The sequence below is a fragment of the Mugil cephalus genome, chromosome 22 (genome assembly GCF_022458985.1).
Source record: "Mugil cephalus isolate CIBA_MC_2020 chromosome 22, CIBA_Mcephalus_1.1, whole genome shotgun sequence".
Lineage (NCBI taxonomy): Eukaryota > Metazoa > Chordata > Actinopteri > Mugiliformes > Mugilidae > Mugil > Mugil cephalus.
The window spans coordinates 5,651,910-5,678,113 of record NC_061791.1 but is presented as its reverse complement, the minus strand read 5'-3'; the positions used below and the strand labels follow the sequence as shown (position 1 = coordinate 5,678,113).

Here is a 26,204-nt window from a genome sequence, read left to right as displayed (position 1 = left end):
GAAAATGGTTGAAGGAGAAATGGAGCAAACGGCAGTACAAAACAAATACTACATCGATGGCACAATTCAAAAATTTAAACTTTTAACAACTGGCAAAACTGATTCACGTTGGGTTGATTGGTTTCTCCTCATTTCATTCATGAGTCGTTGTCCAGCAAGAAGCTGCTGAGATGTTAAACCATTATTCTGTAGCTTCTCAGTGTGAGAGCTGTTCTCTAAATTACCCAGTTGAACATTTCATTAGAACGCTTACCTTGTTTATTCCCATGACCACAGGTAGAGGAATGATTTGTTAATTCAAGATGCACTCTTATCTTAAAAAGAGTGGACAATCAAACTATGATCAGTACTTCAACATCTACCGATTACACCTAAGAGGTTGAGTGTATTGTGAGTGTGCAACAATCTCGTAATCATAAACCTCATTCTTCGACTGTGGTCATTGTTTCAGCGTTGCTACGATAGTTTGTTACACATTCGTCTTCCACATCTCCATCTCCACCAAACGTAAAAAGTAAATGGTGAAAAAGTTTCTTTTCTCTACATTAACAGTGGGACTGTCCCAAAAATCAATTCTCAGCATCACCACTTTAATCCAATAATCCATTTTAAAGCATCGTCTGACTTTTGTCTCTGCCCTTTTATTAAATCCTCCCCGTCTCCTCCTCACCCTGGTCATCAGAGGTCTGTGCCGAGGTCTCCGTTAGACGTTAATCTGCTGCCACCACCTCCAGCTATTTTTGCAGCTCCGGTATTTATTCTACTGGTATTTAAATTGGGTTAACCTGTTGCTGACATGTTAGTAAATACGGACACGGGTTAAACTAGTCGTCACAGATTATTTTCTTCACTCGAAGCCAAAGTACAGGAGGAACATGAATTTCAAAATATTCTCATAAAAAAAGAAAAGACAATTTCTACTGAGCATAAATTACAGGGTGTTGTTAACCGGAACTATTATAGCACGGATGAGTCAGAGTAAAATAATAACATGGTGAGGGGTATTCTGTGAATCACAGCATCATGCTCACCTTGACAAAAAAAAAGAGGGGTGGCAATAAAAGAAAACCAAGAGCTAGGTTAAATTAAGGTGCAAACGCTTCTCCACAGTGAGCGGAATAATGAACGCAGCCGCGAGGTTCAACGAGAGCATTAAAAATAGATGCTATTAGAGGGAGACAGAAAGAGAAAAGAATGAAAAGGAGAAAGTGTGATTTTCTTGGGTGCACGCTGACAGTTTGAGGCCATCAGCAGCCACACACGGAGCACGAGCACAAGCAGCTGTTTGTGAGCACATCAACTCGCAGCTGATGTCAATCCTTTGGTCCTCATTAGGTCCAGCATAGTTGGGAGGTTTTTGTTGAGTCATGCTTTGCTGGCCAGACCGCCGCAGCTGACGCCACATATTTGGAGCTCATCCCTGTCCACTTATTTACCCCCCTCTCCTCTGTTCTCCCGGGCCCTGTACCGCTACCTCACCTTCTGTGTCCCTGTATCTTCTATATCCATCCTCCTCCTCAATAAAACCTCAGATTGAGAAAATATCGAGTTCCTTTTTTTTTTTTTTTTTTAGTATGCGTGATCCTTGTTTTGCCCCCCTACCCTGACTCTTTGCATCTCTGCTGCAGCTCAAAGATGAACCATTGGACTCTTTTGGGGTCATTAGGCCCATTTCGCCATGGCAACGGAAGCTGCTGGCGCCGCCGCTGCCATCATCTGCAGTCAAATATCTATCGCTCTGCAAACATACCTCCAGCTGCATTCCCTTCCAGCAGCCAGCGTGGTTTTGAATGGTGATTTGAATAAATGCACCGAGCGCCACCTGGTTTGGTGACCTCAGAGCGCGGTCCCCCTCATTAGAATGCGATTTTCATCATGCTTTCATATTTCATCGAGTATCAACTGTAACCTTGCACGTCGTCAAACTACAGTAAACATGTGGTTTAATAATTCCTATTTGCTGCTTAATATCGCAAAAAGACTACACAGACATGTGCTTTCATTATTGTTTTTGTGACACTTTTGACCTTATGGATGTTTCTAAATATAATATCCATACGCACTTGCAGTGGTTGCTATGGAGAAGACACCAATCAGAAGGGAAAATCAATGTTGTGTGGTTGCAGTTATGGACTAAACACGCTTCTAGATAGAAGAGATAAAGGTTTTGTCTAACGCTTGTATCGCTGTTCAAGATATTTTCATGTCACACACAAACATCTAATCAAGACGACATCTGACTGGTCCCAAACTAAAGCTAGACACAGGAAAAAAAGAAGAGTCCTACAGCACATGGTTTTGTTCCCACAGAGCCATGATCAGCAGAGAAGACACAGAGACAGCCTACGTCAACACAACAACTGGAGAAAGTTCCCCAAGACACCTCTGAACCACCTACCTGCCAAGTATCTTGATAAAGTGAGTGTACTTTTAAGGAATGAACCTTTGCACAGAAAATTTAAAAATGATGGATTTGGCTTCTCAGAAGTATTAGCAAAAAAAAAGGGTCTAATGAACGTATACATATACCTACAACTATCCTTTCTCTTACCTTGCATTTCATCATGTCGCTGACCCTCTGCCGCATGGACTGGCCGGCTTTGGGTCTGACCAGGATGTAGAGAGCTTTGACCTCAGGGCAGGACCTCAGCAGCTTCTCCACCAGCACTTTTCCCATGAAGCCCGTGGCTCCCGTGATCAGCACGTTCTTGCCGGCGTAGTACTCCGCCACGGACGCCATGCTGCTGCCCGCTGTGCCGCCGCAGGTGTCCTTCGCTCTGGTCTGTCCGTCGGTCGGCTGCTCTCTCAACCCGTCGAGGTCCCGGCCTTCAGACGGTTCCTGCGGAGCGAGAGGGTACGAAGACATGAGCGCGAGGAGAGGCAGCTGAAACACCGTACCGCGCGAGCTGAAGTAATGAAGAGCGAGCGAGAGGAGGTAAAACTGAACTGTGAATCACGCTAATCAAGAAGAGCAAAGTTATGCATGGATGTTCGGCCTCTAATTGGTTCCTTTTTTTATTTATTTTTTGGTTAACATTTTCTCTCTGTTCTGACCTTGAAAGTGCCAGAAGACTCATGCAGCTAGTGTGCAAATGGTATGAATATTCATAGCGTGAGATAAGAGAGGGGGTGATGTTCAGGGGTTAGGGGGAGTCTGACATCGCCTGGTGTGCGTGTCGTGTCTACAAGCAAATGCTCGGCTTCAGAGGACATTATAACCAGGACAGCAAGGACCGATTACGCTCATTCCTTTTCAAATGACTGTCAACACACAGCGCCGATGATGAAGAGCCGCATGACAAAATGAGGCAAGGTGGACAGAATTTGTTATTGTAGAAACCAGAATTACTACATTTACAACAATATAAGCGGAGGCCTGGACGCATGACCTCACCCGTCTACATTGTGCGTAGGTTTTGTTTGTCCTGCGAGGTCTAAAATTGCGTGGGAGGAGAGGAGTTTCTCAGAAGTGGCCTGCTGGTGTTGATGCGTGTTTATCCTTGCATCGTGAGATTTACATGGCAACAGATCTATTAGACGGAAGCCCCAGTTTAGTCATAACATTTAAGAGGAATAAAGGACGGCTCACACACCTACTTCAGCCACTGGGAAACTCAAAACCACGATAAAGTGACCTGCACTTGCCCTTAGCGTCATTTTTCTCATTGATTTTTGGTGCGTTCCTGAGTGTCCAGCCCCCCCCCCAATGTTGTTGTATGGCAACTTAATTGGATCAATTGCTTTAATGGTGGTGGTGTAATGGATTGCATTAGCTTTTTTGGGCCAAGGCAGTACAATAAATCAGGATCTGTGTCAGCTGCTTTTGCAGTCTAAGGTCGGGTCCTGTGAGATCCTGTTCAAGTCTTTGCAGATTTTGAAAAGACGAGGAGCACACGCTAAGAGACTGGCGTCAGTAGGTTTTTGTATGACGGCCGGTGATCGCACACACTGAGCATCATGACAGATCCCAGACTACATGATTTGTCAAACCAACTAAGGCCAACTGCATCAAACTCGAGGGTGACAGTTGTTTACGCACTGCAACCAACTCTCCTGCTCTCACTGTTCGCCGTCGTTGTTTTGATTTTCCCATTGTGTTCTGGTGTCATTTCCTGTGTCTCATCCTCTTTTTCCCCCCCAATGGGAGTTTGCAGTTAATCAGTTGCGGTATAATCAGTTCATTTCATCGAGAATTGACGAAATAAATAAATAAAACGAAAAAAATAAAAGTCTTTTCTGCTCGTACGCTTGCAGATTTGCGTGTTCACCCCCTTACGCTCTTAACAGATTTTTGTGCCAGCTACCAACGCAGACTGTCCCCCTGCTAGTGCAGACTTTTTGCCCAGCTGGGAATTGTGGGTAAAATCTGGCAAAAATAAATACATAAAATAAAATAAAAATCTTGTGCATCCTCAGCTTTAGACGGAACAACAGACTGCGCCATATGCTTTAATCTTAACACTGTGAACTACTAGTACTACGACTACAACAGCCTTTTCATGTGCATGACAGGGTTGTCAAGTAACACACACACACACACACACACACACAGACACACACACAGCAGTACTACAGCAGGCATTTAAAAGGACGCGAGGAAATTTATTGGGTCTGGAATTCCTTAGGTGTGCTGACGGATCTTATTGAGGGTAAAGATTAACATGCAGCAAACACATGACATTTAATTGAATTTGTCAGTATAACGCTTAATGTACAATTCAAACATTTACTAGTTTGGGGCAATGACAGAGTGTGCTTTAGAAGCTGTACTTTAATTTACGTGCAAGAAAATGATAGTACTCAAGGTTTTATTGCAGTTTAAGTTTTATTTTATCGCTACCGTGCGCTTAACTCGTGTTTTGTCTGTGACTCGTTGACTCAGCCTTCACGTATGCGTTTATGATCAAACCATCGTGTTAATGTGTGGGCTTAAGGTTGTTATTCCTGCATGTGCATTCCTACGATTAGGTGACAGCTTCCCGTCTCTGGTTGGCGTCGTCCTCTTTAACGAGCCAATCAGTCCTTTCCAACATTCGCCAAGAAACCTGGAAAATTCAGACCCGACGGGGCGCCTACTCGTCAAAATTTTCCTCAGCGCAACATTAAACCGAGACTTTTGCCTGATCAGCACTCCCAGTGATTCAGTAACGCTGCGATTTGTACGCTCCCTCTGCTTCTTTCATCCTCTCCCCTGGGCTGCAGATTCCCAGCATGTCTGCCCAAAGACAGAAACCAAATCCTCCTGAGCCAAACGTGGCCCAGATAACAAAACAATCTTGTATTTACTCGTTTTCCTTCCATTCTGCCGTCTGTGCATGCGATATTGAATTACACTCCGCTCACACACACGAGCACAGAAATACAGGGATGTGTATGCGTTCGGGTTTTTATGCTTTCATCGGTCTGGAGCTACACGCGAGCTAAAGCATAGATTTCTGGCAGAAAGCAAATCCAGAGGAGCTTAACATTTACATCCATTTCATCCGATTCTTTTAATCAGGTTTTTGTTTGATCTATAATTTACAGAAGAGTAATATCTACAGATTTACCGCTCCGTGTGTACGGACAGCGAGGCGAAAAAGGTCACGGTCGTCCTCTGCTGAGGCCCTTGACATTCCTGCTTTGTGCTTCACGCAGATTCCCTGTGGACACAAGGACAAGGGTATAGGGGCTGAAAGTCACTACGGATTAACGCCCGACAATGGACGTGTTCCTGCAGCTGGAAAAGTGTTGGAAAGTGGACACTGAGCACATGCACGCTAACGCATTCTTCTAAGGTTAAGCCACCCCACCCCCTGCCTCCCTCGATGTCCGTCAGTCCGGCTGATGGCGTCCAGCCTCCGTCAGCTACAAGTCAACAACTTGTCCTTCCTGACAACCTAAAGTAATTACTAAGAATTTATGTTCCTGGACGTGTCCAATGCTACTGGGAATACCTGAAGGAAATCTAAATACTGTTTGGGGCATCAGGAAGAGGCAGATGGACTTAGAGGAAATTACATTCTGGTTACTGGGACAGGCAGTTGCTTTTATTTACTCATTTTTCCCCCTCACACTAAAGAAACAAGCTTCACTTCTTTTATATCCAACCACCTGACCTTACCAACCACACCGATTCTGAAGGACAAGCAGAACGCGGCTCATTAGACGTCCGTCAGCATTAACCTTGTCACTAATGAGTAAGGAGTCCGCACTATGACTTGGAAGATATTTGTCACAGTAGTGAGCAGAAAGGACAAGCTGCTAAAAGCTTAAGGGACCAGCTTCACAGGTTATGATGCCATCTTGACAAAGTAGAACGTCACGTCCAAGGTCAGTGAGGGTCCTTTCAAAAAAAATAAAGCGAGGAGACGCTGGAGGCGGGAGGACGCAGCCACGGAGGTTTGCTGTTGTATACGGTTAATGCCGCTGCACTCTGGCCTTTTTTTTCACGTTTCCTTTCCTTCCGAGTGAAGGTTTTTCAGCTTTTCCTCAAAGCTCCTCTCCCCAGGAGGTCCACGCTGTTTGTCGGAGGCGGGTTGTTTTAAGCCACAGCACTGCAGTCCTTCTGCCTCCGGCCTTTCCTCACACAACCCCTCCATTAGTGGGTCAGCTGAATGCTGCTGGAGACGGGCAAAAAAAAAAAATCGAGATCTACAGCTGCACGCTGGCTGAAGCCATTATAAATGGACAAAAGCTGGTGGAGGGAGGAGGGGAGTGTGGGAAAAATAGAAAGAGCAAAATGCTGCAAAACGCAGCCAATAATTAAGGCAGCATTAGTCAAGTGGAATGGCAATGCCAACTAAGGAAGAGTCAGGCCCTTTCACTGAATAACAGTGCCAACAGTGAAAGGAGAAAAAAAATAAAAAAATCCTGAAAAGCTCAGTTAAGTATACAACCACCGCAGGCTGTCGCTTTCACGTCGCTGTGCCGACATGGAAACCGCTCAAAAGACGGGTAAACTCGAGCCAGGAGACAAGTCTCCTCTCATTCTCCGTCCCACACTCACAAGTAAACATGTCCCGCATCCGCGAGCGGACACGTTACCAACAACGTCTCAATCCAGAGGCTGGCAGTCACGTTGCTAATTTTGGCACCGTACGTCTCATCACGGCTCTTTCGGGCAATTTCTGGTTCTTGTCTCGACAATCGGACAGGAAATGAGCGAGTCTCTTTTGTTTACCCGGAGAGAGAGAGAGTGCACGAGGGTGGGACAATGACCTGATCAGAAGATTAGATTAATAAAAATCCATTAGCTCCCAGGGCAAGAAGGAGCACTTGAGTATGGAAACAAATCACAAATCAAACGGAGCTTTTGGCAAGCTTTGCATACGTTATTTACTGTTGTCACGCCTGCCAAGCTGTGTTTTAGCACAAAACGTATTCGAATTGCAGAAATTATGAGCGAGGCTGAAGAAAAGGATGGAAAGTCAGGGTTGTTTTTTGTGATACATAAACATATTAGACATATCTTAGTGTTTTTTTTATTTTTTTATTTTTTATGTTTTGCTGGCAACAAGTGTAACATGAGTCCATTAACATCCATTAGCTTCCACACAGTGGGAACAGCTACATGGTGAATGTGCATCCAAAAGCTCAGGTGTATAAAGTCACAGTATGTCATCCAAGACGCCATTACCTGCCAAAAAAAATTAAAAAAAAAATAACAACAAACCACAGGTCCCCTCTCCTACTTCTTTCCCCCCTAAGGTAATTAAATGCTAATCTAATTAGAATTAATTATATTAGCTGTGGGCTACAAGGATTTAAGCAGCCTCCTTTTTTTTTTTTTGGCGTTCACGTACATCAGCACATCGTCCACATTGTGTCTGATGACAGAGGGGTTCTGTAATTACACCAGCCGCGGCCCGGTGACGGATCTGCGGTGTCCGCTTACGTCTGGCTCAGACCCAGACTGGGCATTCGCACTCCCGAGTGCTGCAGTCGAGCCAAGAGGTCACGGACCTGCGGCGTGTGATCGCCGTGGCATTAATCCCACACACCACTTTCAAATAACAAAGTAGACTCTCTCCCCTTACAGACAGGAAACGCAGATCGAGTAGCAACTTGTAGCATTCTCCGTTTGAACTTTTCCATTTAGAAACTAAATTTCTATCGAACTGTGTACTCAATCAAATGTAAGTGAACTAAAACATGGCAACATAAAGTAATACTAAAGTGAAGCCATTTCCCAGCGACAATCAGAGTCAGCTAGAGCTGAATCACTTAGTGACTCAAGAGAAGAATGTCAAATATTTGAGTAACTGATTATTCCTTTTAGCAGGTTTTTAGATTACCCACATATTTCTGAATACTGTTTATTGTTAGAGGGATACAAACGAGTCTAGGATGGCGGGATTTTTGAATAATATTTGTCTCGTTACCAGAGAAACTGCATCCGTCGCTGAATGCCGACATGTAAAGGCACACGTGAAAAAAAACCAATAGAGTGCTACACAATCGTGATTCCTAGTAGCTCTGTATCAATGTATTTACAGGAAACAAATCAATAGCAACCCCATAGAATGAAAAATCAATCGGGACGCAAGCAGGGGAAACATCCCCATCACCAGGCTGGAGGGATAACTGGACGCCGCCGAGCGAACGCTGGTTAATAGTGGAATATCCTCACTGGGTCACAGTCATAAATTGTGCATAAAGATCTGATTGTGAAGCCCGTTCTGTTCTGCCGTGCGATACGATATGTAAAACTGACCATGTGTTCATGATGAAGTGAAGCCTGACTCCAGCAGTAACTTCCCATCAGCACCAACATTATATTTACGAGTTTAAATTTACACAAGTACTGTTCTTTAAAAAGTACTAAGATCTGAGGTAAAATCCTAAAAAAACAAGGCTCCAGAGTCTAGAAATAAACATGAAATTACAAAACGACATGCCAGCTAAACCCACAGAAACACGGCTTTAACTGCTGGTTAATTTACAGGAAACACGGTTGGATTTATTGAGCGGATTCATAACTAAAAGCAAACAGGAGAATAAAACACCGCGAATGAACCTGCAATCCTTCAAACCAAAACAACACTTTGCCTACACACCAAGTGTAAATTTCACTCAGTGTAGCACCACGCCTGTTGGTGGTTGTGCAAAAAAGATGAATCACCCTCTAAAAGGTCAATTTATTTCTCAACGCAGAGTGTTTGTGCAAGGAGAAGCGGAGGCCTTGAAACGGTCGGATTTCCTGCACGGCGTGCTTGGAAGTGTCCAATTATTTCATCTGACATGAAATACGCACATGCGCCCCCGGCCGCAGAGAGCCCGGCGAGGCTTTATGATCCATTTGAGGCAGTCATTAACTCAGCGGCTGACAAAAAGGCCCAAGCTTTCAGCGGCCAGGTCCAGGCTCACATATGCAGAGGGTTGCGGTGAAGAGCGGGAAAGGGCCTTAATTGGCGAGGCAGTTTCAACAACCTTATCGCAGAAACTGACCGGTGCAGAGGTCACAGCTGCCCTCTCACTTATCCCGCAGGCTCATTTTCCTAATGTGGAAAGAGGCATGTGAGGATATCGCTGAAACTATTCACCGGAGCCGCCTGCGCTCCCACATCTGTTGCTCGCAAAAAGCCACGGCCACGTCCAAACCGACAAGACTCGGTTTGGTTTTTAATGTGTTTAAGCCTCAATAGAATGACTTACTCATTTGAGCAACATACAGCTCACTTACATGGAAACCAATATCTGTGACCAACGGATTTAATCAGGTGTCCGGTGCAAAGGCTGATTACAATGGACACACGACACTAAGAGTAATGAGTGCTTTACGCAGCCGGGTTTCTAATTAATGTCAGAGGAGCTCTACATGTTGGAGCATCTCATCCCGTATGCAGATTAGAGCCGAGGTTAAAAAACGCACGGGTGGTTTTAAACAGGAGCAGCATGAGCAGCCGCAGATTATTTTCCCCGATTTGTGGACAGATTAGTTCAGAGTAACGCAACACGGTTTCAACACCACAATATATATTTTTTTTTTTCATCTTTGGTGGATGTAACACGAGGGAACATCTGCATGAAATCGCTCGCACCGTTTATACCAACGAACCTGAGATAGCATCTAAGACAACGTTCGCTGATGATGAGTAATGTTGGGGTTGTGGTGGCTGCTGCTCGGGTTTGTTTTTTTTTTTTTTGGGTTAACACAGGATGCAGTCGGCTCTGGCTGTGCGCTGGGTTAAAGGATAGGTGTAGAGATGAAAAGAAAGGCAGCTCTGGTCCCGGGAACTAGAGTGAGGATGTGGTCTAGGAGGGCACATTCAGGGCCACGCCTAGCGACGTAATGTTGTGCCGTTGTTGGGCAAAAACCGAGGGAAGTTGCGGTTCAGTTCAGATTTTAATTTGGTGATTAAACGAGCTGCCCTTTTCTGATAAAACGGGAGAAGTTTCATATTTACATGATCCACTATCGCAAACGACAAGTAAGAATTCGTTTGTTCAGTTTGAACACAGTGTATCATACGTGCTGGAAATTGTTTGCGAAGCCAACAGTCCAAACTACAAATGACAAACTCTAAACATCAAAGTCGTGTTAAGCGCTGGCTGTTTTCCACGTCTTGAAGCTGCGCGCACGCCGCTGCAGAGCAAAGACCGTTGGCATTTAGAGAATTTGGAGAGCAGCATCTTTCCAAAACAAATAAAGAGGTGAAAGTGTAACTAATACATTAAAGGGCGAGTTCATCTGCACCAAGCAAAGCTGGATGTTAGAAAAGCGAAATAAGTCGTTCCTGGATGAAGCTGAGCATAAAACTGATGATTTGAGATCTGTCAGCGTAGCCGGCGACTCAGTGGTTTCAATACATCAAACTGAAAGTACAACCTCGTGTCCGCAGTAAATTCGCCGGATCATAAAATATCACCTGATCAATAACTTATTAACGGGTTGTATTAAAGATCAAACGAACAGGACTATTTGCTATCTTTGATCTGTCTGCGCGTTTACTGTGACAAACCGCTTCACGGCTCAGTCCAAAGTAGCACAGGGAGTGGCAGCTTTTATCTATACTCCTCCGAGGCATTGTGTTGTCTGGGTGGAGGCTGCACTCACAGTAACCTCCTGTTCGCTTGCTTTCGGTTCAACTCCGCGCTGCACAAGTGGGAGTAAAAATAGTTGTATTTATGCTCAAATGTCAGAGAAAGAAAAGATTGAAGAAGAAGAAGAAGAAGAAGAAGAAGGCATCGCTTTGGCGCCCACCACGCTGTCCTCGCATATAGGAGGCTGGGCGCTCATCCAAAAACACATACGTTGAGGTTGGACCACAGGGGCAGAGATAGTCCCATGAACACGAGGCCAAATTATCCCCAGAGGGTTATTCCCTCCATATAAAAAAAAAAAAAAAAAAAAAAAAAAACACAATATGTGAAGAGCTTGAGTAACTGTTAAAACAACTAAAGCACATGACGGGCTCAGTCACGAGAGGCCCGTCAGTCCGGTCGATCGGCCAAAGGCAGCGTCATATGGTGGAAAATCTCGTTCTTCTTCTGAGGTGAATGCGAACGCGCTGGTTTCACAGGCTGCTCATGCAGACAGGGGTGGGGATTGGCTGAGCTTAACACGATCGCATCATTCACGGAGCATCTGCGACAGTAAACCACAGGGTTCGATTTACACGACGTCAAGGTATCGCAGAAGTGAAAGTTCATTTAAAAAACAAAAGTACAACAGGGGACTTTCACAAAAACTCTGACAACTTCTTGTTTTGGCTGATTCACCATTTAAAAAAAAAAAAAGAAAACTTGGAACACAAACATGAAAAAAAAAAATCACGTGAGTCAATTTTCTCTTGATCAACTGATTTCAACTCGTGCGTCATAGGAGACAACATCAATACATTTTAACAATGCTCTCAGCGTCATCTGAGCGACTACAGATCCTGAGAGGAATTCCTGTTAGCAGATCAAAAAAAAAGAAAAGAAAAAAGAAATAGCTTCAGGGTACAACTGTCTATCAGCACGTGTCCTGTCCTAGGTTAAAGCTGTACAAGTAGGCAAACATACAAAAAAAGCTCAGAAGAATCTCTCTTAAATCAGCACCCTGCTGGTTTAGATAAGAGAAAATTGTGTTTATACCTCGAACTATTATCCGGTCTCAAAGGAAAATCGGGGAAAGACTTTGATATCAAAACTTTTCCCTGTAGTCCGCAACGCCTTTGCTTCTCATCACTTTTCCAGTTACTCAACTGCCGGATCGCCGACATCCCAGTCAGCGCCCACACAAAGTTTTATTGGACGTGCACAAACACAAATTACAGCCCTCGGGCCACAGCGTGGATCCATCCAAGTTTTCAGTCGCATTCATTCTTGGAAATGTGTAATTGTAGAAGCGGAGCTTATGTTGCCCGGAGAAGCCACCACACCCAACTAATGGATTCATTTACTGAGAAAGTAACAAAGCAACACCTGAAAACCCAGTTCCTCAACGCTTATTGGAAACCTCGGTTCCTCAACGCTTATTGGAAACTCCGGTTCAGAGCCAGTGAAACGTTACAGTTTGAAACTGCCGCAGAGTTCTGGTATATCCAGTAGTGAAGTCTAATCCTTCTGCGGTTCAGCAGTTACTGTTCATACGAAGTGTTCACAATTCACTTCTAGTGCAAACACAGGTTGAGGACTGAAGTGTGGCATTTATTTTAGCCACACCATAGTATAGAAAAAAAAAATATATATTTCAACAATGTGTTTGAATGTAAAACTTCCTCAGATCAAGTCCAAAAAGCTTCTAGCGTTTCCTGTAGCCGTGGACGCGCAGATGGACATTTATAATGAAGAAACGTGAGAAACATCACATTCATTAGGACCATTTTCCTTAGAGAACAGCTCCAGTTTCTCCGTAATGGACAATCACAAGCTGCACTAATGCTACAAATGATGGGTACTGGATTCAAAAGGACAACAAACGTTGATGCAAATCTTGCGTCTCTTCTTGCCCGTTACCCTCCAGATGTCTTTGAATACCTGGTTTACATATGGAGACATCTTCAGAGGTTTTTACGGCTCCTCCTACGTGCTGGTCATTGGCACCATCAATCAACGTTGGTGGATTCGCGGACGGAGAAAGCCTCTAAATCCCCTACGTCACCCTCCGCTGACATGCAGAGCACCCATGTCCATGTGGGGTTCAATGTCAAACTCACCGCAACATCCCTCCTGTGATTATTAACAGCCCGCAGAAACCACAGATGGAGGGGGAGCAGGAAGGTGACTCATGCTCATAGAAAAGTTACGCATGGTTTTGAATTTCCTCCTTCGATTAGTTTCAAACTGTGCATTTTTACTACATACAAAAGGTATTGAAAAGCTCATTGCAGCCTCCTTAAAGGTCTGTATTCACGGGTGAAAGTGGGATCTTCCTCCTCCCTTCTCATCTTTCACGGCTCTGACCTCTTTTCTGCTCATTTATCCATGGCTTTTGCACCAAATACTGATCCACACCTATGTGGGGCCTCCCAGGAGAAACAGCCAACCACAGGTGCAGGGGCCACTTCATTAAGCCTGTCCTGGCTGCACAGAAACGGCACAGCCCAACCAAACGCTGCACCGTGTGCTACTTTTAGGCAATTTATTTTTCATGTGTGCTTTTTTTTTTTTACGTTATTTATCAAACACCTGCACATTTGTTCCTCCTGCCGCATTCATTTTCACACTGAACAACCATTTACCTATTTCACCGACTACTTTGACTACAAGACAGAAGAGGCAGCACGAGCAATCAATGAAAAGACACGTTTAAGTGATAGCGAAGATGACGCCTCTAATGTGCGTTCGCGAGCCAACGACGAGTCCGTGATGACAACGTCAGATCGAGCAGAAAATATGAAATGATGGGGATATAATGACGTTAAACATACGCCAATAGCTTTCGTTTTCTCCCAATTAGACACAACACAGAAAGCAATGTCACTTTGGCTTAGAATTAAATGGCCTGCCACAAAGTTTTGAGCAGATATTAATGATCCTCAAAGGAAAATCAGATTACTTCCTATTTCAGGGCCACTGGCCAACGCACCATTTTCCATTTATCCTGGGAAAACTCAAAATCTAATAGATGGATTGCCGTCGTACTCTCGGAGGGCAACTGCCCACTAAGTTTCTGTTGGCATTTGCAGCACCGATAGGAACTGACATACAATCTGACAGTCTATTTACTCATGTTTTATTCCAGTTTGGGGTTTCCCCACAATGCAGACAAACTAAAATTCAAGTTGCAGAAACTATGAAAGGGTTCTATAATTTAGATTTTGTCCATACATTCATGGCTTCCAGGAGAAAACGGCTTAGATGATGATCAGCCGACCGATTCATGCGGAAGCAATACTGGTATTTAAAGAATACAGACGGAGGCGGCAAATCAATCCCCGGACTTTATGCACTAGTTGTCAACATGGCCAAACTCGGATGAACGCATGACCTATCAGATCAGCAAAACAGGATCAAATGATAAAGGTTAACGTTGGTGAGAAATACAGCCAAAAGCAGAGGTTTTTAAACGGCTCGCCCCCTCTCCTCCTCCACGATATTAAAGAGATTTATCCTTGCAGGGGCTGTTTATCCACTGAGGAGGAAGCGCACTGCAATCCCCTCTCACCAGACTACATCTTTTTATTTTTTTATTTATTTTTTTGCCACAGCCTCCTCAAAGTGCCCGAAACTGCAGAGAAGGAGGGAAGGAAGAAGAAACATCTCCCACGCTGCCTCTGCACTTACTGTACTGTAGTGCTACTCTGTGGCGCGGACGAGCGCGGAGGAGCGAGAGGACTGGAAAGAGCGCATCTCTTCAGCAATTAAAGATTTATAGGAGCCTGCAACAGGAGAGAGCAGGAAGGAAACGAACGCACACGCGGAAGGGCTGTAGAAGAAAGGATGGGCTTATAGGAACGGTTGTGTTTTTATTGCGAGATGCAGAACAGGTTAACAAACTCAAAGTCAAAGGGAGGGGCTTTCTAAAATTGGCCCTGCATTTTTATTTATTTATTTATTTATTTTTTTTTTTTAGATGAATGCAACCAAAACAAAAGCAGCCATGCGTGATTTCAGCAGGATACCAAACACGTCATCTTGTGCAGCCGAGAACATGTGTGCGCACTTAGCAAACACTTAACACAGAGCAATATAAAGGTCCCATACAGGTCACACAGTCCCTTGGCGATAATTAGAAGTCTTTATGGTCCCCATTTAGGAAGCAATGCAAGACATTTATCATCCTGTCACTTACATAACCAAATGCAAAGAATCTGTTTCCATATATGAGGTAACGTTTTAACAGGAGAATAATGCGAGTACTGTCATAAAACCTATGTTTATGGCGCCTCAGACTCCTACACAACTAGATGCATGATTGATTGCTACTGAATTTGTACAGCAAAAGCAATCACCACAAATCTTTTAAGATGGTTGTTCTGCAAGAAAAAGTTCAATAAAATAAAGTAACATGCATCTATGTGGGTCCCTCGCTGGATGTAAAGCACACAAGATGTTGCTCACTTGCACACTCATGAGCTAAAGTGTCATCTGGGTTCCAGTCATAAGCCTGAGTGAGATCACAGGAAGGCAGGAGGTGATTCAAAGGGCTCGACTCCACATGGGAAACCGCACAGATACATATCAAAACCATTGGAAGAAGAAAAGAAAAAAAAAGAGACTGGGATTCTAATTCATCGCTCAATCGCTCATAGTTTCTAAACAGATACCGTTGTGTATCAATGATCAATGCAACTGGACGAAATTAAGATCCAAACAAATCCGCGCAAACGTTTTTCTTTCATCGGAATCAATACCAGCTGTTGTGAATGCACTATATCCGGGGAATACTTTCAAAATAAAAAACTGTTTTCTTTGCGAAGCGATCCTCTGAAAACTTTCAATGCACGCCTCACATTTACTACAAACACACATAACGTAGAAAAAAAAAGAGAAGCTGAACTTTTGGATAATTTGCTTGAAAGATGAGTTTAACTTTAGGTAAATGACAGCGAACAACAACGAGTTCACGATGACAGTGTCAGACCTAGCAGAAAATATGAATTAATGCGGAACTAATGACGTTAAACAAACACAAATAGCATGAGTTTTCTTCCAATCAGACACAACAACTGAGAGCAAAGTCACTCTGGTCTACAGTTACACGGCCTGCCACAAAGTTTTGAGCAGATGATCCTGAAAGGAAAAATAAATTAACGTAACATTTTGGTCTCCATTGCGTTTAATCTGCCATATAGTAATTAGATGATATCGAATTATTAGATAGTAAATTAAAAGCAATGGAGACCAAAATGTTAGTCTAAATGGATCAGGTGTGGTATGTTAGCTATGGTTAGCTTCATTAGCTTCATTAGCTAGGCTAAATTTAAAGGCTCACGTGCGATTACAGTTAATCTTTAATAGAAATGGCCGCCATGTTGGAATTTCTCAAGTTTTAAACAGCATAAAGAAATACGATTAAACAAATATAATGGCGGCTTATATAACGCGTAGTTACATTATAATTGTATCATTTTTTTTTTTTTTTTGTTTTATATGCAATATTTAAAATTATATTCTTTTGAAAACAACTGCTCTTACTTCCGGTCTGGTTAGCGCTAACGGCTGCTAACTTCGCAGCGATGCTCCGCGGCGCTGACTGCGGCTCTAAACGGACCCGCTTGCCCGCAGCCCTGCGTGTAGGAGGCGGCTACAGCTCCGTGCTAACTGAACCCTCTCTCCCTCTCTATCTCACTACACCCACGTTGACACTAAAAGCAAACCAACTATAAAAAGGCTAAACCTAACGAGTTTTCTTTTTTATTTTACCAGTTGAGTGTGCGTGGAGACCATTTGAACGTTTTTAGCCCCGGCGTGTTGATGCTTAGGTCCGCGGCTCCCACCACCACCACCACCACCACCACACCAAAACCAATGAAAGATGCTCCGGCATACGGACCGTTGCTTCCCCAAATCCATATCCAGAAGCCGATAAACAAAAAAACAATTTTTCATTAAAAAAAAAAGGTTTCGAAAAAGCTGCGTCCTACCGTAGGCATCAATTGGTGCTGGTTGATTCCTCCTCTTGCGGCTGTCAAAGAGGCTGTGCGGTGCAGCAGCTGCGGTCTCTCTGCCTCCTCCCACCGGCCGCCCCTGGGCTCGAGCTGCTGGATACTTCCACCGTGAAAAACGCCCGGTACGGAGCCGCCGACTGCCTGTCTGTTTGCAGACTACAGCAGCTAGACAGACTGCTGCCTCAAATATGAGATTCTAAATAGGCAGGCAGGGCGCGTAACCCCGCCCGTGGACCCTCCCCTATGTTACCCCCGCCGGTACACGCCGTCCTGGCGTGTGGTGCCCGAGCGCCACGCCAAATTCCATTCAAAAATCTGTGAAGTGAAAGCAACTCGCTCCATATGTGTTGCATCGTTTGTCACTGAACAGTGAAAGGGAGAATTATTCAAAAGGATTAAAACCTATTAAATTCGGCATATTAATGACACAAAAATAAATAAGTTTATCCATTTTTAGCCAACATTTATGAAGAATTGTGCACTCCCATGACTATTTGTAGGCAAACTACATTGTGATTTAATTTACAGCAAAGAGGGATGTGGTATATATCTAATCAGATACACAAGGAAATATAGTGCCCACATGATATCTATGAAAAGCTGATTATTTCTGTATTAAAAGGAAGAAATCTATTTCTATCCAGCATTTATGTCGAGTAAAGGGTGCGCCTGTAAATCCCTAACATAGAATTATCCATTGATCTCTCTTAAATCAAACTCTCTATTATGCCAGGGCAGGCCTTTACTATTGATATCCACATAAAAACAAGCAAAGCCAATTTGCTTCCCTGCATATCAGCCTGTTGCCTCGGGAACATTTAAAAAAGCTCCAGCTGGTGCCTTATTCATCTTACAACTGTGATCATGACTATAACTGTTTCACAGCACTTAGCTTAAAGGCACACAGTTTGCTTTTTGGTGCAGCAACTGTAACATAATCTGGAAAATAGATCCCTATCCAGAGGTGGAAGCAGCTGTGCGCATGGTAGAACCCATTTACCAAAGAGCTGGGGAATGCGTGGTATGTCCCTGCATGCATGTGCATACTTGTGAATGGACGTTTCCCTCTATACCAAAGTATGTGGAGGCAAACCGAGTTGAAATCACTGTCAGGACAGAGCAGACTGTAAACTGGGCTTTGACCCACAATCCTCAAAGCGGCCTCTCACGCTGACACAATGCTGATGCTCAGACGTTATGTCAGGACATAAAAGGTGTACGAGAACTCTTCAGTTTCAACCTTTTTTTTTTCCCTGAAAGGCCGTATGATCTTTCCATTTTGTTTAACATAAAAAAAAACGTGCTTTTAAACACAGATGGTGCTGTGCATGCTCAGGACTTTCCAGAGCTGCCGTTTTCCCCCAAATGAGTTGATTATTTTTCCTGCAGCTCTTGGAAAAAATCTGGCCAACTAATGAGGAGGGAACAGACCTTTCCTGTTTTGTAACAGCCTCTCTGGCCTCCCACATGAATACCTGCAAATAATGTGACACGGAGGTGCGGAGCATTCTGCTTTCATGTAGCAAAACAATCCCCCCCCTTACACGAAATCATCATTTTAATCAGTCTCAGGATGCACATGATGCAAACCTTATAGCCTCCCTCTTGATGGATGAACTTGTTATACTTTGTGTTATCTCTGCACTGCAGACATTTTACTGGCAATGTGTTTGTTACTGTTGATGACAGGCTACAGGAGGAAGCAATTCACTGAGGTGGAAAAAATAACCAAAACAACACTCCATATTAGGGTGTGTGTTGGATATACAATGTGTGGAGATCCAAATCTGTGCAGCTTAAATGAACAGCAGTTTCACCTCATAAAAAGGACTAATAATTTATGGCCAACAGCCCATAATAAAAGCTTCTTGATATTTTAAAGGCTGACCTTCAGGTTTAATGTTCAGATGGACCAGGCCGGGCTTTTAAGGCCTGTCCTAATCTTGCTGTTGTCCCCGTGGAGACATGGAGTACAGCTCTGGATTGATTTGCTCCTGTGGAGAACACAGACACCAGCCGGCAGCTTCCAGCCGGCAGCAGGCAGCCCCGACCGGCGCTGCGTCTGCAGGAGAGCTTGTAGTCCTGCTCCAGCAGTGCATCACCTCTACTTGTATTTGTGTGTCTTTTTCCTGTGTGCACGATGCACAGATCTAATAAAAGCCACACGTTGCATGTATGCATGTAAAGCTCAACATGTACTGGAGGAACTGAAGCGCTTTTTAAGAGATAAATGCTCACGAGAAACACACAGCGGTGCATAATGTGATGTTTCTATTGAGTGACACTACATGATAAAACCACCAAAAATATTTATTAAGAGGACATGTCTGACTAATAACTTTATATAAGTCCAACAATTATGAAACCAAGCAGCATAGAAATGAATATCAGGTCTACACTGACATCTAGTGGCAAAATAGAAAATGTGCACATTATATTTTTTTTCAGGCTGATTAAATTAGAAAAAGAGCTTCTGAATTTGATGATAATATATTCAAGATAATTAAATCATCAGCACCCCAACGCCAGTACCGTCGTAGATACCTCCAGGGCCGTATACTAGCTGTATATTATATTCTAATATACGGCTCTGAATAGTTCGCCTCTATGTGGCCAACAAGAGTCACTGCAGCAACATTTTCAGGAGGAAGATGTTTCAAGTCAGTTTTGCTTACAACTCCTGTTAAAATCAGTTATGAGCAGCACAGAAACAATCAATACATACACAACTTGTCTAACTGTATGATTCTAATTTATATATAATTGCACATAAGGTTTTTTTTTTGCAAGGATCTTGCTTCACTTACGAAGAATCTGGAGTTTTTTTGAGATAATGCAAGACATCTTAATATGCACAGGCTGCATCTTCAACACAGTGAATATTAATAGGTCTCCTATAATAATAATAACAAAAATAATAATATTTTTTATTTATCCCATTCATTTATGAAGCAAATATTGATTCATTCAAGAAATATCCTCAAACTTTAAATTCACTAGTTAATAAATCAGTTACATGTGAAAATAATTGTCAGACTAATCGGTAGCAAAAAATAAATGATGCAACCTTGAGTTTGATAATAACTATATAATTTATTAAATCAACCTTGAGTAGAAGAGAATCAGTTCTATAATGTATGTGTATGTATGCTATATGTTTATGAATGCTACATGAAAGTGCGAATTGTGTATTTTCACTACGCGGGAAAAACCAAACACCGGTAATAAATCACACAGCAGCGCGTCCTAAATGAATCTTTCATGTCGTGTCAAGATTTTTCTTTTATTTTGACAGCGTTTCAGAATATCATACAGGTAAACAAGATTTCTGCAAAAGTTAATATATCCGTAATGTTGCATTTCATAAAAATAGTTGCTCCACTTACAGTCTTTGTGACCATCAATAGTACACCGAGTCATATTTATAGATATTTGTTCAGGGTCTACACACTGCTATAACACTACACAGTGATACCGAGGTGTCTGCATGTCTCTGTTGTAGTTTTGGATTTCCTTAGAAAAACTACTTACAATTTGGCTCAATGGAGGCAGCACAGAAAGCAGTGAGTTGTGCAAAGGCTGAGGAAAAATACGTACATGTTTTGTTTTTTGTTTTGTTGTTGTTTCTGCCTCAACAAAAAGTCTCACAATACAGGAGCAGTCCAACTAAATGGGTCATGATGATTCAGAATGTAACTGAAGTTTGCGGCCTTTGTTTGACACAATCATTCATCTCCCGAAACCCTGCGTGTTGGATTTACAGTAAGTTTACTTAGTCCCTGTGTGATTATGGATTTCAGTGGCAAACACAACGACTCCTTCTGCTCCTTTAAACGCTGTTCTCTCAGCAGAGGAAGGAAACTAAAATTAGAATGTTTGTCCACAAGGTGCAGATGTGTAAAAATGTCTTTAGACCTAAAAACTGACTGTTCAATCACATTCTGTCAACTGCGCTGCTAGCCTGTCAAGCTGTTTGAGGGCAAAGTGACATATTTAATGATGACAGTGGACCTCTGGTGATGGAGAGCTCTCTCTCTGATTGGCTGATCATCTTAGTGAACCAGTGCACGAGAAAGGAAACAAAAACAGACTGCATTACACCTTTATCTAACCTGGGCATTCACATATTTCCACGACAACCCAAACAAATAAAGGCTTCTTAGCCTTCCAGACAGATGAGAGTAGCAAATTAGGCCACGCCCCCATTTGGGTGATAAATAAACCACTGGCGGTAAATAAATACCAGTCAGGGGTTATTTTGCGTTGCTAGCATTTGTCAGCCTGAAAACGGTCAAAATGGCTAATATTAAGCCCTATTCACACAGGATTAGTTTTACCTGGTGACCTCCGGTCATTTCTAATAATCACGGAGGTCGTTTGTGATCTTAATCCTGTATAAATCGTCCATGTCTGTGTTTTGTTAAGTAAAAACTACACCGTATATTACCTACCTCGTAACGCAGAGGTCCTCCGGTGATACTAATCCAGTCTAAATCGACATCTCTGTGAGTTTTTACTTTTACAACTTTTGTTTGATTTGCGGCTTTTTTTTCTGCCTCTTTTCTTCGCTGAAGAATTATGAAGGATGTGCTTTAATTCAAAGTTTGGACAACTGATTAAAATACCACAAGGTCGGTAGTAATTTTTTTCCCCCAGGGTAAATAGTATCAAAAATATATTTTTTATCACACATTATAATATGCAAAGTAATTAAAACTGTCTCTGACACAGTGGAGTTAGATGGAAAGTAGCAGAGCCATAACAACAGAATGTAAATTTCAGTATTTAAATTAATAACTCATGACATAAATACGGCATGAATCTTAGCCAATGTTAACCCTTTAGTTAAACAAAATGCTTTACAGTAACGTAGCTCTGTGCGTTATATAGCTACTGTCATTTCAGTTCAGCATTTAAAGTGATTCACATATCGACTATCGGGGTTGGCACTTTCCATCTTTGTCCACTCATTTTATGGCCTGAAGTCGTACATTTCTCTGGTTTCTCTGCCTCTATCTTGAGAGAAGCAGAGACAATCTCAGAGTTTTATCTTTCAAATTATTTGAAGAACGATACACAACGCAGCAACTTGTCCTTTTCCATGATGTAGGGTTTAGCTCCTCCCCTTTTTGGTTGACGAATACAGACTACTGCTGGTGTAGACTATTTTCTTTTTTCAGTTGTGACTAGCTGGCAATTAGCTGTGGCCTTTATGGTACAGACAGGCATTTAATGTGTCTTTACCTTAACCTAGTGTCAAAACAAATATTTTATTGGACGTTTAAACTCTAACTTTACCCAGGACACACTGGTTGAATTCACCTCCTCATCCCCAAAACCATGTGTCATGCAACATGTGAACATAAAATGAGAAAACATCTGTAGGAAAGCAAGCACTCATCTGTGTGAACTGCAAGAGTAAAAAGCTTGACAGGACCAGCAGTAATAACCGAGCGTGGCAGAGCTTAGTGAACGGTCAGTTGTTGTTAGGTTATTGTGTAACAGTGGAACATAACCGTCCACGGCAGAAAGAAAAAAACCTATATTGAGCTTTGGCACGTATATGAATGTCTTAATAGCACACAGTGTAGACAGAATTAACTAAAACCATAGAGTGTACGTAAGAGATGGAGGAATATTGGTTGTGAAAAGTGGCTTTAAAGTGCAACACCACACATGGCTGCTAAGTGCTAGCTTCAACATGTCATCTGGTAAAATACAATTTCTTTACCCAAAACTCATTCCATACTCTGGTCAGTGTGCAGGTGGTGCTTTAGAAAAGTAGATATTTAGTAGGCCTCTAGCTTGATTGACATGTCAGTCCTAACCCATCGCTCCGCCCCAGCTCCTCTCTTTAATACAAATACGGCCACTGAAGAGCCAATATGGCGACCAGGAAATGCCGAAATCCAAGCCTTCAGACCAATTTCTTTCTTTTATTATTTACAGACTATGCCGAGAACAAATTAAACTCTCCGTCTCGGCCTCTGAAAATTAAAGAAATATACGAGCGAGCTTTTCTGACAAGCGAGATCGATTCTCTGACGGCTTCACTAATTTGGTTTGGCTCGGGCGCAAAGCTCTGCCGTGTCCTGACATTTGATTATACCATCTCGTACGAGCCGTTCTCAGTGGAGTGTCAGACCTAATTAAGAAATCAATGAAGAGAAGTATCATGACCCAGTTGCAGGAGTAACGGCCGCTGACGCCTCCGTTAATGGACTCATACATAAGCCTGTGAAATAAATGATAAATTTCACTATATCACACTGGAAAAATACAGTTTCTTATTTATATCTGTAAAGGTGGTGTTGTATAGCAGCCAGTTTTGAACCCTCTGAAGCATTTTGGAGTTGAACCTCTCTGTCAGTCTAAGGCACTCTGCCCCTCGTTCAGTACCATGTGAGCTCCTCCCATCTACCGCCGCCATCGTCGCCGCCGCCGCCGTCGTCGTCACAGATTGCTTTTTTTGTCCGTCAAGCACAAAAAACGAAACACGGATGATGACTGAAGAGCAAAAAAAACCAAAAAACAGTGCAGTCGATCGCAGCAGGCCTCAAACTGCAACCACGGGGCTGAACGGACGTGGGGGGGGGGTGAGGGGTCGGCGGATCGGGTTGAGGGTGCGGGGGGTGATGTGCTGAAAGTTCTGGTCCATGTCGCTCTCTCCGGCTTCGCTCTTTTTTTTATTTTTGCGGACTAGAAATTTCCATTGGCTAACTATAAGGTTCTGTTCCACTTAAAGAGGATCTTATTTACAAAGTGTTCCCACATATTCATATTCATTATAATATATCTCATGTCTATGATCATCTGATAGATTATTCAAGACAGATTCAGGCCCACACAGTCTCCGTTAAGGCAAAGTTCTGCAGATGAGTAGGTTTTCGTCTCCGCTGTCGCTCTCTGATCCATTCACGCTCATCACAAAAACAGGCAAACCGTCTTCTCGACATTCCGTTACATAAAATAGACTCCACTGTGTATGATGTATAAAAAAACAACTCCAAACGTCATGTGACAGTCGCTTCCTGTCACGTTGTCTGTATTTGCATGTTTGTCTCTCCTCTCTCGGGGAGAACTCAAAGTAGAGGTCTTCCACCGCGCTACACAAAGATTCTACTTTCTCTTTTACTTTTTTTTTTTTTTTTTTAAGGTGGATATTTTTCTTTTCCAGTTTTTAAGGTGTTGGGTGTAAAATATTTCTCAAAATAATTTAAAACACAGTATTATATAAATAAAACTTTAAAAACACGTGGTCCGGATCACCCTGCCCCGCCTCGGGTTTTGACTCAATGGGGAGAAAGGGGTTTTAAGATTTACCGGGGAAAAGGGGGGAAGGGGTGAGGATGGTGGTTTCATCCGGATGGGGGTGCTTCAGTTCAGATGAGTGTGGCCACTGTTTCCCGCTGGAGCCGTGGTGTTATCTGCTGAGCGTGGACGTGCCTGTGCGCAGCGTGCTGGGCAGCTTGTCCGACCCGGGGATCTTCCAGGGCCCGGGAGAGACGGTGGCCTTCCTCCCCGCTGCGATGCCGCCGCCGCCGCTGCTGGTGGTGCTGGTGGTGGTGCTCTTGATGGGCAGGCTGGCCCGGCTCTCTCCGAGGCCCAGTTCCCGGGACCTTGGTTTACCCTGCTCCGGCTCCACCTGCTTCCCGCCGCTCCAGCGCTCCGCGTCCTCCCGACTGTTCCCGTTGGTGTGCGGCGGGAGCTTCGAGCTGCTGGGAGAGTGAGTTGATTCTCTACTTCCCCCCGCGTTTCTCTCCTTGGACCTTCCTCTGGATCCCCTCATGGGTTTGGGCTCTCCGCTCTGCCCCTCCTTGCCCCCTTCCCCATCAGTCGCGGGCTGCATCCTGTGCCCCTTGTGGGTGGACCTGCCACCCTCTTTCTTGGCTCTGCCGCTCCCGCCGGCCGAAGCCACCCTCCTCCCCTGGTGGCTGATGGGGTCTGCGTTCGGCGGCTCGGCCTTCTGGGGGCTCTTCGGACGCTCCGTCCTGCCGTCCCGTGCCGCCGGGTCTCGAGGGACGTCCTGAGGCGGCAGGTGAGGAGTGTCGAGGGCCGGGGCCAGATGAGATGAAGGCGATGGCATGGGAAGGCTGTCGATGGGAGGGGCTACTTCCGACAGGCTTGGGGAGGCTGAAGGGCGAGCATCCCATGGGGCGGCATTGTCTGCGGCACATACATACACACAGTCAGCAAACGTGGAAAACACGGCGGTCGGCTCAGAAGCTCGCACAGCAAACACCACGTCAAGAAAAAAATCATCACCGCAGCCACTTTCACTCTGCAATCTAGAAGCGGTAAAGCAAACATCAGAGCGGCGCTACGACCTACTTCCACACGTGTCACGGGGCAACTCCGCTTCTAGACAACATCAATCTGCCTCCCATAGAACTCTTTAAAGCCACGGCCAATCTAAAGCCTTGGCGGAAAATCGAAAACAGGTTTAATGAAATGGATGATGTGCCCAATAGGGTGGTGCTTTAGCAGGAATGAAAACCTCGGGGGCAGAGTTCTCCCTCTCTCTCTCTCTCTCTTTCTTTTTCTCTTTCTTGCTCTTAAGCCTGAAGAAGCCTGTATCCTCCAGTTCAGGGGCCGCAGTGAATCTACAGTGCATTCCTCCACAACTCCACCACTCTCACGGACTGTTAGCTTCTGTTTCTGCACCGGCGAACCTCGGTCCCTCTGCCATCAGTCATTTTCAGTTGTCCAGGCGGGTTGGGGTAGCGGTAGCGGTTGGGGGGGGGGGGGGGGGGGCTAGGCTAGCTGCAGTAGCGCCATGAGGCCCAATTATAAGAGGACTCTCATGCAGCGGTGCAGCATATTAGATGCAGCACTAAGAGGAATTGTTTTACCTACAGTATGCGCGATAGAAAGGTTTGAGATGAGACACATAAAATGGCTACATGTGTGTGTCAGTGTGGCATTAAGAAAACCATTATAATTACACGCTGTCTTCTTTTTTTTTTTTCTTCTGCTGAGTCAACCCCACGCGTTAAAAACTACAACATAAGCACACAAGCCCTGTCGCCATCAGCAGAAACAAGCTCTAAACACGGCACAAACTCACACGCATGCACATATACAGCGTACATTAGCATTTCTGAGGTTGCGAAGGCTAACTTCTTAGCACACAGCTGCCAAATTACACTCCATCACGCTTTAGTAACGCTTTACTGCTGAGCT

The 26,204-nt window shown here is 43.9% G+C and overlaps 2 protein-coding genes across 13 annotated transcripts in view; both read right to left on the bottom strand.

Moving 5' to 3' along the window:
- The window catches only part of si:dkey-97m3.1 (fatty acyl-CoA reductase 1), a 43,194-nt gene extending 25,981 nt beyond the window's left edge, over positions 1 to 17,213 (bottom strand). Inside the window, exons 1-2 of the mRNA XM_047574955.1 lie at positions 16,998 to 17,213; positions 2,552 to 2,839 (exon numbers count right to left, since the gene is read on the bottom strand). Coding sequence (XP_047430911.1) covers positions 2,552 to 2,839; positions 16,998 to 17,006 — 297 coding nt within the window. The 5' untranslated portion in view covers positions 17,007 to 17,213. The remainder of the gene's footprint in view (positions 1 to 2,551; positions 2,840 to 16,997) is intronic.
- A 3,055-nt stretch (positions 17,214 to 20,268) lies between these two features.
- magi2a (membrane associated guanylate kinase, WW and PDZ domain containing 2a) overlaps positions 20,269 to 26,204 on the bottom strand; it is a 215,123-nt gene continuing 209,187 nt past the window's right edge. For 9 of the 12 annotated variants that reach the window (XM_047575037.1, XM_047575038.1, XM_047575039.1 and 6 more), the window contains one exon: positions 20,269 to 25,187. In XM_047575037.1, coding sequence (XP_047430993.1) covers positions 24,445 to 25,187 — 743 coding nt within the window. In that variant the 3' untranslated portion in view covers positions 20,269 to 24,444. The remainder of the gene's footprint in view (positions 25,188 to 26,204) is intronic. The other 3 variants (XM_047575046.1, XM_047575050.1, XM_047575047.1) reach the window with 2 other exon arrangements.